This window comes from Poromitra crassiceps (genome assembly GCF_964638095.1).
Source record: "Poromitra crassiceps genome assembly, chromosome: 9".
In the NCBI taxonomy this organism is placed as follows: Eukaryota; Metazoa; Chordata; class Actinopteri; order Beryciformes; family Melamphaidae; genus Poromitra; species Poromitra crassiceps.
The window spans coordinates 18832669-18846539 of NC_139630.1; the positions used below are offsets into that span (position 1 = coordinate 18832669).

The 13871-nt window shown below is 43.1% G+C and overlaps 1 protein-coding gene across 1 annotated transcript in view; it reads right to left on the reverse strand.

Moving 5' to 3' along the window:
* Positions 1 to 13871, reverse strand: part of LOC310781920 (protein NLRC3-like) — a 201963-nt gene that overhangs the window by 129199 nt on the left and 58893 nt on the right. Inside the window, exons 8-9 of the mRNA XM_083642563.1 lie at positions 3118 to 4903; positions 1734 to 1895 (exon numbers count right to left, since the gene is read on the reverse strand). Of these exons, the coding sequence (XP_083498689.1) occupies positions 1734 to 1895; positions 3118 to 4903 (1948 nt within the window). The remainder of the gene's footprint in view (positions 1 to 1733; positions 1896 to 3117; positions 4904 to 13871) is intronic.

Genomic DNA, 13871 nt, shown 5'->3' on the forward strand with positions numbered 1-13871 from the left:
TCTGGTGGATTGGTGTAATTTTTTTACTCTGAGTAGTGGGTGATGTCGTGAACCTGTGTGGAAAGTTTGGGTGATGGGGGGTGTATGGTTTCTGAGATCCACACACTTTTAGGGCAGGAAAAGAACAAAAGTAAATACACAAAAGTTTAAACATTTATCATTTCAAAACGGTTTCACGTATCTAAATGAATTCCATAACTTTAGGTCAGGTAAGTCCAGAGATGCCACAGAAAAAGTTTGGGCTCATTCAGGCAAATGGCCTGGGAGGAGATAGCAAAAATAGGTTATTGAGAAAGTCCAAGATGGCGGAACATCTAGGCACACGCAAATGGGCGTGGCCTATATGGATAGATGCGTATTGATCCAGGGAATACAGCCGAAGTGGAATTTTGATTCTACGCCTCACGGTTCAGAAGATATGGACCATAACGCGAAATGGTCTGTTATAGCGCCACCATCTGGCCGATATGGGTAATTTTTTGTTTCTGAGTAGTGAGGCACATTTACAATCTATGTGCCCAGTCTGGCTACGCTGAGCATTACAGTTTCTGCTGTACATACAGTTTTACCGGAGAAGAAGAAAAAAAATAATCGGAACAGATACAATAGGGATCCACGCACTTCGTGCTTGGACCCCTAATAATCGGAACAGATACAATAGGGATCCACGCACTTCGTGCTTGGACCCCTAATAATCGGAACAGATACAATAGGGATCCACGCACTTCGTGCTTGGACCCCTAATAAACGGAACAGATACAATAGGGATCCACGCACTTCGTGCTTGGACCCCTAATAATAATAATAACTAGGCTATATTTATTCTGACTGGATTTATGTGATTGTTGCTTTTATGAGGAGTAGCCTATTCATTTTTCTTTGTCCCTTTCCCCTCCAGTCCCTGGGCGCTTACAGTTGTAAGCGGAAGAATCGCCGCTGGCCGATGGCTGTATTTAGCAATATGGTCGACGTCAGCGGGTTCAACGCATATGTCCTCTGGGTGGAGGTGAACCCCACCTGGGAGATCAAACAGCAATGGAGCCGCAGGCAGCTGTTTCTGCAACAGCTGGGGAAGGAGCTTGTCATCGCCCACATTGAGAGGAGGGAGAGGATGCCCAAAGAGAGCGCAGCTGCTCGTCTGGTCCTGGAGGCACGGCGCGTCGCCGGCCAGTATGCTGCTGCTGCAGCAATCACCAATCTGTTCTTAACATATTGAGTGACCAAAAATGGTCACTCAATAAACTATCGCAATAATGTTGTAGTATTAATTTGAATATTGCATTTACTACTGTTTATTTTATGCTATGTGTGTTCTGTGAGCGAGCTACTGTAACTTGTCCCAATTTCCCCCCGGGGATCATTAAAGTCTTTCTGATTCTGATTCTGAAGTACCGCCCACTCCAACCCCGCCTCAGCAAACAGTAGCAATATTTAGGATTTGGGTTGAAACTAATGTCTACAACTTTTTGATGCTCACAATTAGGCACATGACCTAAATTACATAGTTGGAAGGTTGTGGTGCATTTTGCTTGCCAGGGTCTTTAAAACTATGGGAATATCATAAAATGCCATATTCATCTGAATACAAAAGGATTGTGTGAAAACAACACGAGGAGAATTTGAGATCTAAGCCTCTAAAAGCAGATCCTGTCTGATTTCAGATGGACAGACTCAGACATCCTCAAATTACAATATTCATATTCACATCAGCAAATTATTAAATAATGTCTGACCTGAGAGTCTCCAGTCTGCAGTGTGGACTCTCCAGTCCAGCAGAGAGCTGCTCCAGGTTCAGGTTGTTACTCAGGTCCAGCTCTCTCAGGTGGGAGGGGTCGGACTTCAGAGCTGAGACCACGACTTCCCAGTCAGTCTCTGACAAGTTGCAGCCCCTCAATCTGAATAAAGAATAAAGGAGGAGTTGGACTTCAGAGCTGAGGTCTCTAGAGTTCACAGCCAGAAAGTCTGTTTACAGATTTAATGAAAAAATTAGATTATCAAAGCAGAGCTGAGACTAACATACCAATATATAATTTGAAATTTTCCAAAATGTATTATAAACAGAAACAAAATAATGTATAAATGTAATTATATAAAAGCTTTTCTGTCATCTCAGTACTCTTATATGGATGTGAGACGTGGAAGATGATGGTAGCTGATGAACATGTATTTGATGATGTATTTGTACACAGCTGCCTAAGAAGGATACTACAGATATACTGGCCAATACAAATGAGCAATGAAGAAGTTCAGAGGATTGCTGGCATAGAAAAGTTCAGCACACAGATAAGGACGAGGAGATGGAAATACATCAGACATATTCTAAGGAAGAGCACCGACAGTTACGAGCAGATCGCTCATGTGTCCACCAAAGCGTTTTCACCCCTGAGGCCAGCGTATTGTTTGCAATGGGAGCGCCACATAGCTGCACTATGCTGCAAACGGCAGTAGTGTGACAAGAGCACTGAGGGTCTATTCTGCACTGAGTGCGTTCACGTTTGGCTGTTTTTCTGGCCGCTGAGAGTTGAAAAATGTTCAACTTTGGGTAAAATGCTGCGCTTGTCATCATACAGGCAGACATGAATTCCACCGCTTATCAGCTGCAATTTACTGCACGTAACATAGCACAGAGATATAACACAAAAGCTACAGCAGCTAAATGTATATATTTGTGCTATGTTACATTCAGTAAATTACAGCTTAGCTTAGCTTGAACCAAACGATGGTAGCTCCTCACCGAGATGTTTCCTCGCCCACAAAACGTTTTTATGCTTGCTGAAACACAAATCACCCTTTTTGGACAATTAATAAACTTGAATTTGAACTTGAATGAAACTCAAGAAACAATCGATCTGTTAGATCAGTAAGTGGAATGTGAAACTGAACCTGAACCTGAACGACTTTACACTGTTACTCGAAAAATTTATGTGTAATGTGATTACAGTGACAGATTACTTTGTAACATGTTACGCCCAACACTGTGTACCTGCTGTGTAGAGCGACAGTTATGTGTATGTTTGAGGAACTATAGATGTTTAATCTTTAATGTAATTCTGATGGTGTCAGGGTTGAAGGTGGCTCTACATTGTTTTATACTGTTGGTATCACATCAGGACTAACCGAGCCTTCCTGCAGTTCCTCACAGCTGGGATCATTTGCAGTCGTTCCCACGCTGGTATGTTGTAGGCCTCCATGTCAAACACATCCAGAACCTCCTCTGACATCTCTAGCATGTAGGCCAGAGCTGAGCAGTCCATCCCAAAGAGTTCATTCTGTGGTCTGTTCTCCGACTTCAGGAACTGTTGGATCTGCTGATGTACTGATTGGTCATTCATCTCTGTCAAACAGTGGAAGATGTTGATGCATCTGTTAGTAGAGGTATTGGAGATGGCCATCTCCTTCAGGTTGCTGATGGCTCTCTGGATGATTTCTGGTTTGCTCTCTGTCTGACCCAGTAGGCCTTGAAAGAGTTTCTGGCTGGACTCCAGTGAGAGGCCATGAAGGAAGCGGACAAAGAGGTCCAGGTGGCCATTTTTACTCTGCAGGGATTTGTCCATGGCTGTCTGCAGGAAGACATACAGGGATTGTTCACTGTCTTCCGATATACCACAACCTTCTCCCAGGAATGTGTCCAGTACCTCCTCATCCCTGATTGTGTAACGGTGGAACATGTAGACAGCAGCCAGAAACTCCTGAATGCTCAGATGGACAAAGCAGAAAATCTTGTCCTTGACCAGGTACAGCCCAGACTCCTCTTCAAAGATCTGTGTGAACACTCCAGAGTACTTTGAGGCTGCTGTGATATCAATGCCACACATTTTCAGGTCGGTTTCATAGAAGATCAGGTTGTCTTTATTCAGCTGCTCAAAAGCCAGTTTTGCCAGAGAGAGCAGCATCTTCCTGGTCTCTTCCTCAGTTATCTCTGGATACTTGACTTTCCCCTGTTTGGACTGAACCAGCAGGAAGTGGGTGTACATCTCAGTCAGGGTCTTGGGCATCTTTCTTGTCTCACTGTTTTTCAACAGATGGTCCACAACTGTAGCAGCGATCCAGCAGAAGACTGGGATGTAGCACATGATGTGGAGGGTTCGTGAAGCCTTGATGTGGGAGATGATTCTGCTGGCCTGCTCCTCATCTCTAAATTTCTTCTGGAAGTACTCCTCCTTTTGTTCATCAGTGAAGCCTCTCACCTCTGTCACCACATCAACATACTCAGGAGGGATCTGATTGGCTGCTGCAGGTCGTGTGGTTATCCAGCGGTGAGCAGCGGGAAGCAGTTTCCCCCTGATGAGGTTTGTCAGCAGCACGTCCATTGAGGTTGACTCTGTGACATCAGTCAGGATTTCGTTGTTCTTGAAGTCTAGAGAAAGTCGACACTCATCCAGACCATCAAAGATGAACACAACCTGGAACTTGTCAAACCTGCAGATTCCTGCTTCTTTGGTCTCAGGAAAGAAGCAATGAATAAGTTCCACCAAGCTGAACTTTTTCTTTTTCAGCAGATTCAGCTCTCGGAAAGTGAATGGAAATATGAACTGTATATCCTGGTTGGCTTTGCCTTCAGCCCAGCCCAGAGTGAACTTCTGTGTTAAGACTGTTTTCCCAATGCCAGCCACTCCCATTGTCATCACTGTTCTGGTTGTTGGTCCATCTCTTCCAGGTAAGGGTTTAAAGATGTCTTCACATGTGATTGTTGTTTCTGGTCTCTGGTTTCTGGATGCTGCTTCAATCTGTCTGACCTCATGTTCATCATTGACCTTTTCACTCGCTCCTACTGTGAGGTAAAGCACTGTGTAGATCTGATTCAGAAGTGTTGGGTTCCCCACTTTAGCAATCCCCTCAAACACTCGCTCAAACTTCTCCTTCAGATTGGACTTGTGTTGACGTTGACACGCAGCAAGAGTTTCTGAAAGAACAAACAACAGATGAAATCAATGAGAGGTGATTAAAGAGTAATGCAAACATTGCATGATCATTTACACTCCATGGACTCTATCTCATTACTGGTGGATGGACAAGCAGGTCCTGACTGGTGTAAGCTATAAGATAGCTGAATAATGTATTACTCAACTAGGAGTTTCAGAGCTGACCAGCCCAAGACACACCTGTGGACTAATCATGCAGTTTAATCAGCATCTTGTAGTGATGCGCAGGCACCCAAATCCCGCTGGGCCCCGCAGGCGGGTTGGCAAATTAGGAAAATATTGTGGGCGGGTCCGAAAGTGACAAAGCAGCATTATTAAATAACTTACAGCTACAAAACAAGCAGACTAACGCTTTATTAAAGATGTGAACTGTCTCACTGTCTCTCTCTGTCTGTCTGTCTGTCTGTCTGTCTGTCTGTCTGTCTGTGTTAGAGCCATTTCTAAGGACTATATAATTTTTAGTTTAATGGTAATCATTTAGCAGCACCTGGTGGAGGATTTTGGTGCTGCATGCAACGAGCAGAGACATCACCTGACCCACAAAGCGAGAACCCCTTTAATGAAGGCAGGTGTGCTCAGGAAGGAGGGGAATTGTGGAAGACGCCACGGAGACACAGTCTTCAACCGCACGCACGCACACGCTCCGTGTTTTTGGTTAATTTTGTTAGGGTTCTTCCGTTTTTGATGGCCTGTTTAATTTGGGGAAAGTTTATTTTGTTGGTTTGGGTTTGATTTAGGTTTACGATGCAAAGCCAACACCAAGCAGTTTGCCTCATTTGTTCACTCAAACAACAATAGCCTACACTACATAATGCTACCAGCCAAACCACCACCTGCTCAACGACCCGTATCACCCTGAAAGAAGATCAACAACAGTGAGTAACCTAGCTAACCAAACACAAGTGCTGTGCGAGTTGAACGTATCAAGTCATGGCGTCTGTGGGCGGCTCTTTACATTAAGCCGTAATAAAGTTGAAGACTTTCTCAACGATAAGGAATGATGGAAAAGAGCTAACGTCAATGTGGAAAACGGGAAACAATCGTGGAATGTGGATGACGGCTCTTTGTGGAAATAAAAGGACAGATTTGTGTCTGGAAGTGGATGTTCTCACTACTACGGCTTGCACTGAAATGTTTGAAGATAATGTGATAAAACTGTGGAATTCTGTGGAACGGATTAGCCGTATGGATTGTGGATATTGCATTTATTTTTCTACGTTCAATCGCTTTGCTGCAGTTGTGAGCTACTAATTAAAGTTGTCGAAACTGCCATCCTCGTCAGCACTGTAACGTTAAATGAGGCCGTCGTGGATGTGCAATTAAGAACGTCATATTGTTCAATCTTGAAACATCTTCAATCAAGTTGTGTGATATTAATCTTTGTCAAGTGGAATATTGGAAATATTAAAAATGGCTGACAAAGACAAAGAAGATCATTCCAAAATTGAAAAGGAGCCTAGCAGTAAGCCTGCAGAGCCAGTAGTGAAGGAGAAAAGGATTGTCCAGTATACTGAAAGGGGAATGGAGGCACAGCTGACTAAATTGATAAATGCAAGGAAAGCCAAGCTTGGAAAGTTGACCAGCCAAAGAAACTGTATTGAACCTCTCCTCATTGATTACATAAACATCGAGGAAGTTCAACAACATAAATCAGTGTTTGATGATCTTATAAGCGAATTTACAACCTTGCATTATTCAACGCAAGAAATGATGTCTGAAGATGAAAAATTGCATGACCATAGTAACTGGTATTTACCTAAGTTGCATACTTTCAAAGACTTCCAAGATGTAGTAAAGAAATGGGTGATTAAAGCCAAAGATTACCCTCAAGAAGTGTCTGAATCTTTCACTGAAACACTAAAAACTAAGCGTGCAGTTTCTGTTTCATCATCCAGCAGCAGGTCTTCTACAGCTTCCTCTGCCCGCAGAAAGGCTGATGCTGAGAGGGCAGCACTTCATGCCCGAGCTGCTGTTTTAGAGAAAAAACATGCTTTGGAAAGAGAAGAGATAAAAATACAAGCTGAAAAGGAAAAATTAGCCCTTGAAACTGATATTGCTGCAGCTACTGCAAAAATAGACACATTGGAACAATTGGAGGAAAGAGACTTTGCTGTAAAACAAAAGGCAATGCGGCCATGGTCCAAGTCTGTGGAAGAAGAGGACCGTTATGATGATAACGATGATGATGATGGTGACGTTAAGCCAGACGATGATGGTTGTGGTGGTGGTTATAATGATGGTGGTGGTGGTGAAGATGAGAATTATGGAGCAACATCTTTACAGGAACCCTGCCAATCTCAACATTCATTGAGGAGATTAAAAGATAATGCCTCTAGTGGTGATGGACGGAAAATACAAATACAATCCTCACAAATGAGGCATCAGAGGAGGCCTTCAAGCCATGGACAGGACAATTCTCACCGCTCGGTGAATGTGGATGGACTCAATATGAGACAAGATGGCCGCTCACATATAACACAAAATGATGACAAAACAGGTGAGCTGGTTGAAATGATGAAAAAACAAAATGAAATCACAGAACTGTTAATCAAAGAACAACGACACGCTCTGCTTCCAAAAACAGAAGTTCAAGTGTTCAGAGGAGATCCACTGCAATACCTCACTTTCATACGTACGTTTGAACATGTTATCGAAGGCAAAACTGAGAATTTCCGTGACTGCTTGTTTTTTCTTGAACAATTCACTGAAGGACGTCCCAAAGAGCTTGTTCGAAGTTGTTAGTATATGACAGATCCAAGGAGAGGCTACCTGGAAGCAAAAAGGCTGCTCCAAGAGAACTTTGGAAATGACTTGTTAACTCATTCAGGGCCAGTTTAGGACTGCCAATATTTAGCACAGGCCAAAGATTTTCATAATTGTTGGTCATCTTTCAAGACCCACAGTAAATTATCTATTAGCACCAGAGTGATTTGCAATACCTCAAAATGAAGATGTACGTCTCTGGGTTCACCAGGAAAAAAAAAGTGAGCTTTTAGCATGTTCTGTACTCTACTTATAGCCATTTATATACACCCTGTTTTCCCCCAGAATGTCTCCCAGAGAAAATAAACAGGAGAAAAGGCAATTTTTGTAAAAGGGCACAATCTCAGGCATAACTCACTCTCAATTCTTTTATTTTGAACTGTATTGACATCAGACATGTAAATATTATTCGTTAGGACACAAATGACAAAAAAAAAATATATATATATATATATATATACACATGAAGTGCTTTTTTTTTACATTCAACAATACAGTTTACTCGGTGTGAGTGTGCAGACAGACAGACAGACAGACAGACAGACAGACAGACCGACAGACAGACAGACAGACAGACAGACAGACACACACACACACACACACACACACACACACACACACACACGATCCTTTTAGATTTCTAACCCCACATAGGATAAGCAATAACCACGCCCTGTGGCGCTGGGATTGGCCAGGAGCAACACTGGAGGGCACGCAGCCCAGCGATTTCATGAACCAACTGAAGAGCTCTTGAGAAGGACAGCGGGCTGCTGTGACTGCCTTCTGCCCGCTGCTGCCTAGCTGTTCCTGTGTTTATTTTGATTTGTTCTGGTACACCCGTCCTCGTCCATGTCTCCCTGTCATATCTATGATCGTTCCCGTTTTCCCCTCGGCTATTCAACACGTCCTCACCGCCCTCGCAAACTGATCGATCATTTCCTCATTCCTCCGATGATCAAACACATCTCTTGATTACTTTCTCCCGTTTTCTCCTGGCTGGCACAGAGGAAGGCGACTCCAGCTCGTGCAGCGCGCCGAGGGCGTTTCAATGGCGTTTCTCCTGTCTGCACAAGGAAGCGTTACCCGTTTTGCTGCTTTTCCTCTTGCTCAATTTCAAAACAACAGCTGCGGTATGTGTTTGATCGCGTGCTGTCGGCTACCCTTTGAAGGCAGGTACCTGTGTCTGTGTCACAGGCTGGGCAAGTGTTTGCTGCAGGCGCTGCACCAATAAAAACAAAAACACGTCAAACACGTCATTGGCGGGGAGGGCTATTTCTGATAACACATCAAAGACGTCATTGGCGGTGAATGAGTTAATAGCAGCTGCTTGCATGGAAAAGGCTCTTGCCTGGCATGTTATTAAAACAGAAGACAGAAGAGGATTGAGTGACAATGCACTGTTTCTCAAGGGATGTTGTAACACCATGCAGGATGTGGAATTTGTGGAAGAGATGAATAATACTTCAAATATGAAAAAGATGGTGTCAAAGCTTCCCTTCAAGCTTCGCGAAAGATGGAGGACAGTTGCATATGATCATTATGAGAGGAGCAAAACAAGAGCCTGTTCACTTCATCGACAGGCATGCAAAAATTGCAGCAGACCCACTCTTTGGAAATATCCAAGAAGCAGAAATTAGGAAAGATTTAAAACCAAGCAAGTTCACTACTAGCAAGTCCATCCATAGTTACAAAGGCAGCAGCTTTGTCACTGTAGCAGAACCCGGAGTCAAGAAAGAAACTACTTCCAGTACTCCAACACCAACACACAAGTCGTCTACTGTGCACAAGACTTGTCTATTCTGCACACAAGATCATGTAACAGAGTCGTGTCAAATGAACAAAAGGCTTCATAAAGAGAAAATAGAATGTCTAAAGTCACAGGGCATTTGCTTCAGTTGTCTGACCAAAGGTCACATGAGTAAAGACTGTCAGAAGAGACTAACATGTGAAGTGTGCTCCAAAACGCATCCAACTATTTTGCATATTTACAGAAAATGGAGTGACACCTTCGACAATACACCAAAGGCATCTGTGAGCAGTACCTTGGTTTCTTTTGAATCAAACAGTGTTACTGGGGCCGGTAATGAAAACACAACACTCTCAATTCTCCCGGTTCAAATCAAGATGTCAAACTCCAATAAAATCATCCAAACTTATGCATTCCTTGACCAAGGCAGTACTGCATGTTTCTGCACAGAGTCCTTACAGAGGCAATTAAATGCTAAAGGGAGCTGTCATGACAGAGCAAGAAAAGAATCCAGCTAAGAACAATGGGCCAGGTAAAACCAGTCAACACTACTGTTCTAGTAGGTATGGAAATCGGCAGCATTGATGGAAAGGACTTTTATACACTGCCAAAAATGCACACTCAAACCCAAATTCCCGTCACAAAGGAACACATACCCACACAATCTGCAATAGAAAAATGGACATACCTGAATGAGGTCAGATTGCCTCAAATTGATGCGGAAATTGGATTGCTGATTGGAACTAATGCATCCAAATTGATGGAACCATGGAAAATAATTAATAGTAAAGATGATGGTCCTTACGCAGTCAAAACTATGTTAGGATGGGTTATTAATGGATTGATAATGACAATAACTGTGGAATAGAAAGTAACTCAAGTGTGACTGTCAACCGCATTTCCATTGTCAAGCTTGATGAACTTTTGACCCAGCAATACAACCATGATTTCCCAGAGCGGAAATATGAGGAAAAGGCTGAGATGTCTATAGAGGACAAAAGGTTTTTACAAATCATGACTGACACTGCAGAGCTCCACAACGGGCATTATCAATTGGCCTTGCCTTTCAAAGAGGTTAATATCAGCATGCCAAATAATCGCCCAATCGCAGAGCAACGACTTAAGCCACTGTTTAAGAAATTTAACAAGAACCCAAAGTTTCATGATGAGTACAAATCATTTTTGGAAGGAGTAATAGAAAAGGGATAGCCATTTCACTGTGTAAGGAGCTTCAAAATGTTTGTGCCCAAGGAGGGTTTTGATTAACGAAATGGATAAGCAACAGCAGAGCTGTGCTTATGTCAATACCAGAGACTGAAAGAGCCAAAGAGGTCAAAAGCTTAGACCTGGAGAAAGACAATCTACCAGTCGAAAGAGCATTGGGCATTCAGTGGAGTGTGGAAGAAGACAACTTCAAGTTTGAAGTAAACCTGAAACCCCAGCCTGTGACCAGGAGGGGTATTCTGTCTACCTTTAGTTCCGTGTATGACCCACTTGGATTTTTAGCTCCATTTATCTTCAATGCAAGACACATCATTCAGGAGTTATGCAAACTCAACTGTGAATGGGACAGCGCCATCCCTGAGGCCCATAAAAAATCTTGGCAAAACTGGCTGATGGGCTTAAAGCAGATGGAGAACTTTAGAATCAGACGATGCATCAAACCATCACATTTTGGTAACATCAAATCTGCACAGCTGCACCATTTTTGTGACGCAAGCGAGAAGGGATATGGAGTTGTCACTTACCTGAAACTAATCAATGAAAGGAATGACATGCACGTAGCATTCATAATGGGAAAAGCGAGAGTTGCACCTCTCAAACAAATGACAATACCAAGGATGGAACTCACCGCCGCAGTGCTCGCAGTTCGCATGGATAGAATGCTGTCAACGGAGTTACAGATGTCACTCGACAAACCATTGTTCTGGACAGATAGCACGTCTGTGCTTCAATACATCAGAAATGAAACCCAAAGATTTCAAACGTTTGTTGCCAACAGAGTGAGTGCCATCAGAGAAGCATCTTGTGTAACTCAGTGGAAATACATCAACACAAAGATAAATCCAGCAGATCACGCCTCTCGTGGATTAACAGCAGATGCCTTCTTGAAATGTACCAGCTGGATACAGGGCCCTTCTTTCCTGAAACAATCTGAACAGGAATGGCCAAAGCTTCCACAACTTGGCTCACTCAGCACAAACGATCCTGAAATAAAGAGAAACCAAGTAACGGTCAATGTAATTCAAGAAGGGAATCACAATGCAACAAGCAAGCTCATTCACCATTTCTCAGAGTGGAGTAAGCTAAGAAGAACAGTGGCATGGTTCTCTCCAGCTCAGAGACCTGTTGCTTGTGATGACAAAGAAAAGGAAAGAGATCACTATCGATGTCCATGCACAAGAAAAGAATACAACCAAACAAAAACAGTTGATTGAAGAACATATGAAAGAATTCAAGAAAACCAGGAGTGTTAATTCACTCACAATCGAAAAGTTGGCCACAGCAGAGACTGCAGTGATACAATTCTGTCAAAGGGAGGAGTTTCCAGAGGAACTAGTTGCACTGCAAAAGGGAAACAGTGTAAAAACAGACAGTTCACTCTATACACTAGATCCAATATTGCAAGGAGGAGTTCTGAGAGTAGGGGGTAGACTGGGCAAGATGGCTATGCCAGAAGAGAGAAAGCATCCAGCCGTTCTCCCGAAAAATCATCATGTTTCCAAAATTCTGCTCAGAGACATTCATAAGCAAGTCGGACACAGTGGCAGAAATCATATGCTATCAAAACTGAGACAACAATACTGGATTCCATGTGCAAACACTCTTGCAAGAAAAATAATATCAGAATGTGTCACCTGTCGACGTCTACATGCCAACATTGGAGAGCAAAAAATGGCAGATTTGCCAAAGGATAGAATTACACCTGACCGTCCACCATTCACTCACGTTGGTGTGGACTACTTTGGCCCAATAGAAGTTAAGAGAGGACGTAGCATCGTGAAAAGGTACGGAGTCATATTTACCTGCCTTGCCAGCTGAGCAATACACCTGGAACTCGCTCATTCTCTTGATACTGATTCATGTATCAATGCGTCCAGGCGCTTCATTAGTAGAAGAGGCCAGGTCAAAGCGATCCGTTCAGACAATGGAACCAACTTCATTGCAACAGAAAAGGAATTGAAGGATGCCATGAAGGAATGGAACATCAGCAAAATAGAAAAAACACTCCAGCAAAAGGGTGTTTCATGGACCTTTAATCCATGGTGGTGTTTGGGAAAGGCTAATTCGTCTCGTAAAGAAAACACTCTCATCCATTTGTAAGCAACAAACTCTTGATGACGAGGGACTTCACACAATCTTATGTGAAGTAGAAGCAATACTCAACAGCCGACCATTAACTACAGTTTCAAACGATCTCAATGATCTCGAGCCACTTACACCAAACCATCTTCTACAACTCAAGATTCAACCCAACTTGCCACCAGGCATATTCAAACCAGAAGATCTATACGCAAGACGTCGATGGAAACAAATACAATATATATCAGATTTATTCTGGACACGATGGGTAAGGGAATACCTACCACTGATGCAGCAAAGGCAAAAATGGAACCGCATCAGAAGAAATTTTGTGGAAGGAGACATCGTAATGATAGCAGACGCTAATGCTCCCCGCGGGTCTTGGTTAATTGCAAGAGTCCTTGAAACCCGACCCGGCACAAGAGGATTAGTACGATCTGTACTCGTAAAAACGAAAACAAATACACTGGAACGACCCATAAGCAAATTATGTTTGCTAGTTCCAGCGTCTGAGAACAAAGACACCTAATGGACTTAAGTCATTCAAGTGGACTCTCAATGACTTTAAACGCTTGATATATATAAAAAAAAAAAAAAAAAAAAAAATTAGAATATTTGATTTATGGCTCTAATTATTTTTCGTTTATTGTTAAGCTCAATGGCCATAACAATAGGGGCCGGTGTGTTAGAGCCATTTCTAAGGACTATATAATTTTTAGTTTAATGGTAATCATTTAGCAGCACCTGGTGGAGGATTTTGGTGCTGCATGCAACGAGCAGAGACATCACCTGACCCACAAAGCGAGAACCCCTTTAATGAAGGCAGGTGTGCTCAGGAAGGAGGGGAATTGTGGAAGACGCCACAGAGACACAGGGCCCTATTCTCCCACAAGCCTTCGGCGCTAAAACGGGCCTTAAACGCAAAAAAACGTGCCTTGCGCCTGTTTTGGGACGATATCAATATGGCTTTAGGCTGTCAAATGCGCTTTAGGCCGAATGGGCGTGGCGCAGTCCCAGAATGGGCCAAAGTGGGCGTGTCGGCGCTAAATACCGGCGTACTGCTATCTTCTGACCTGGCGTTAATTTAGCGCCTTGCGCCTTTGAAAAGCAGGCCTATTCAGTGGGCCAGTTGCGCG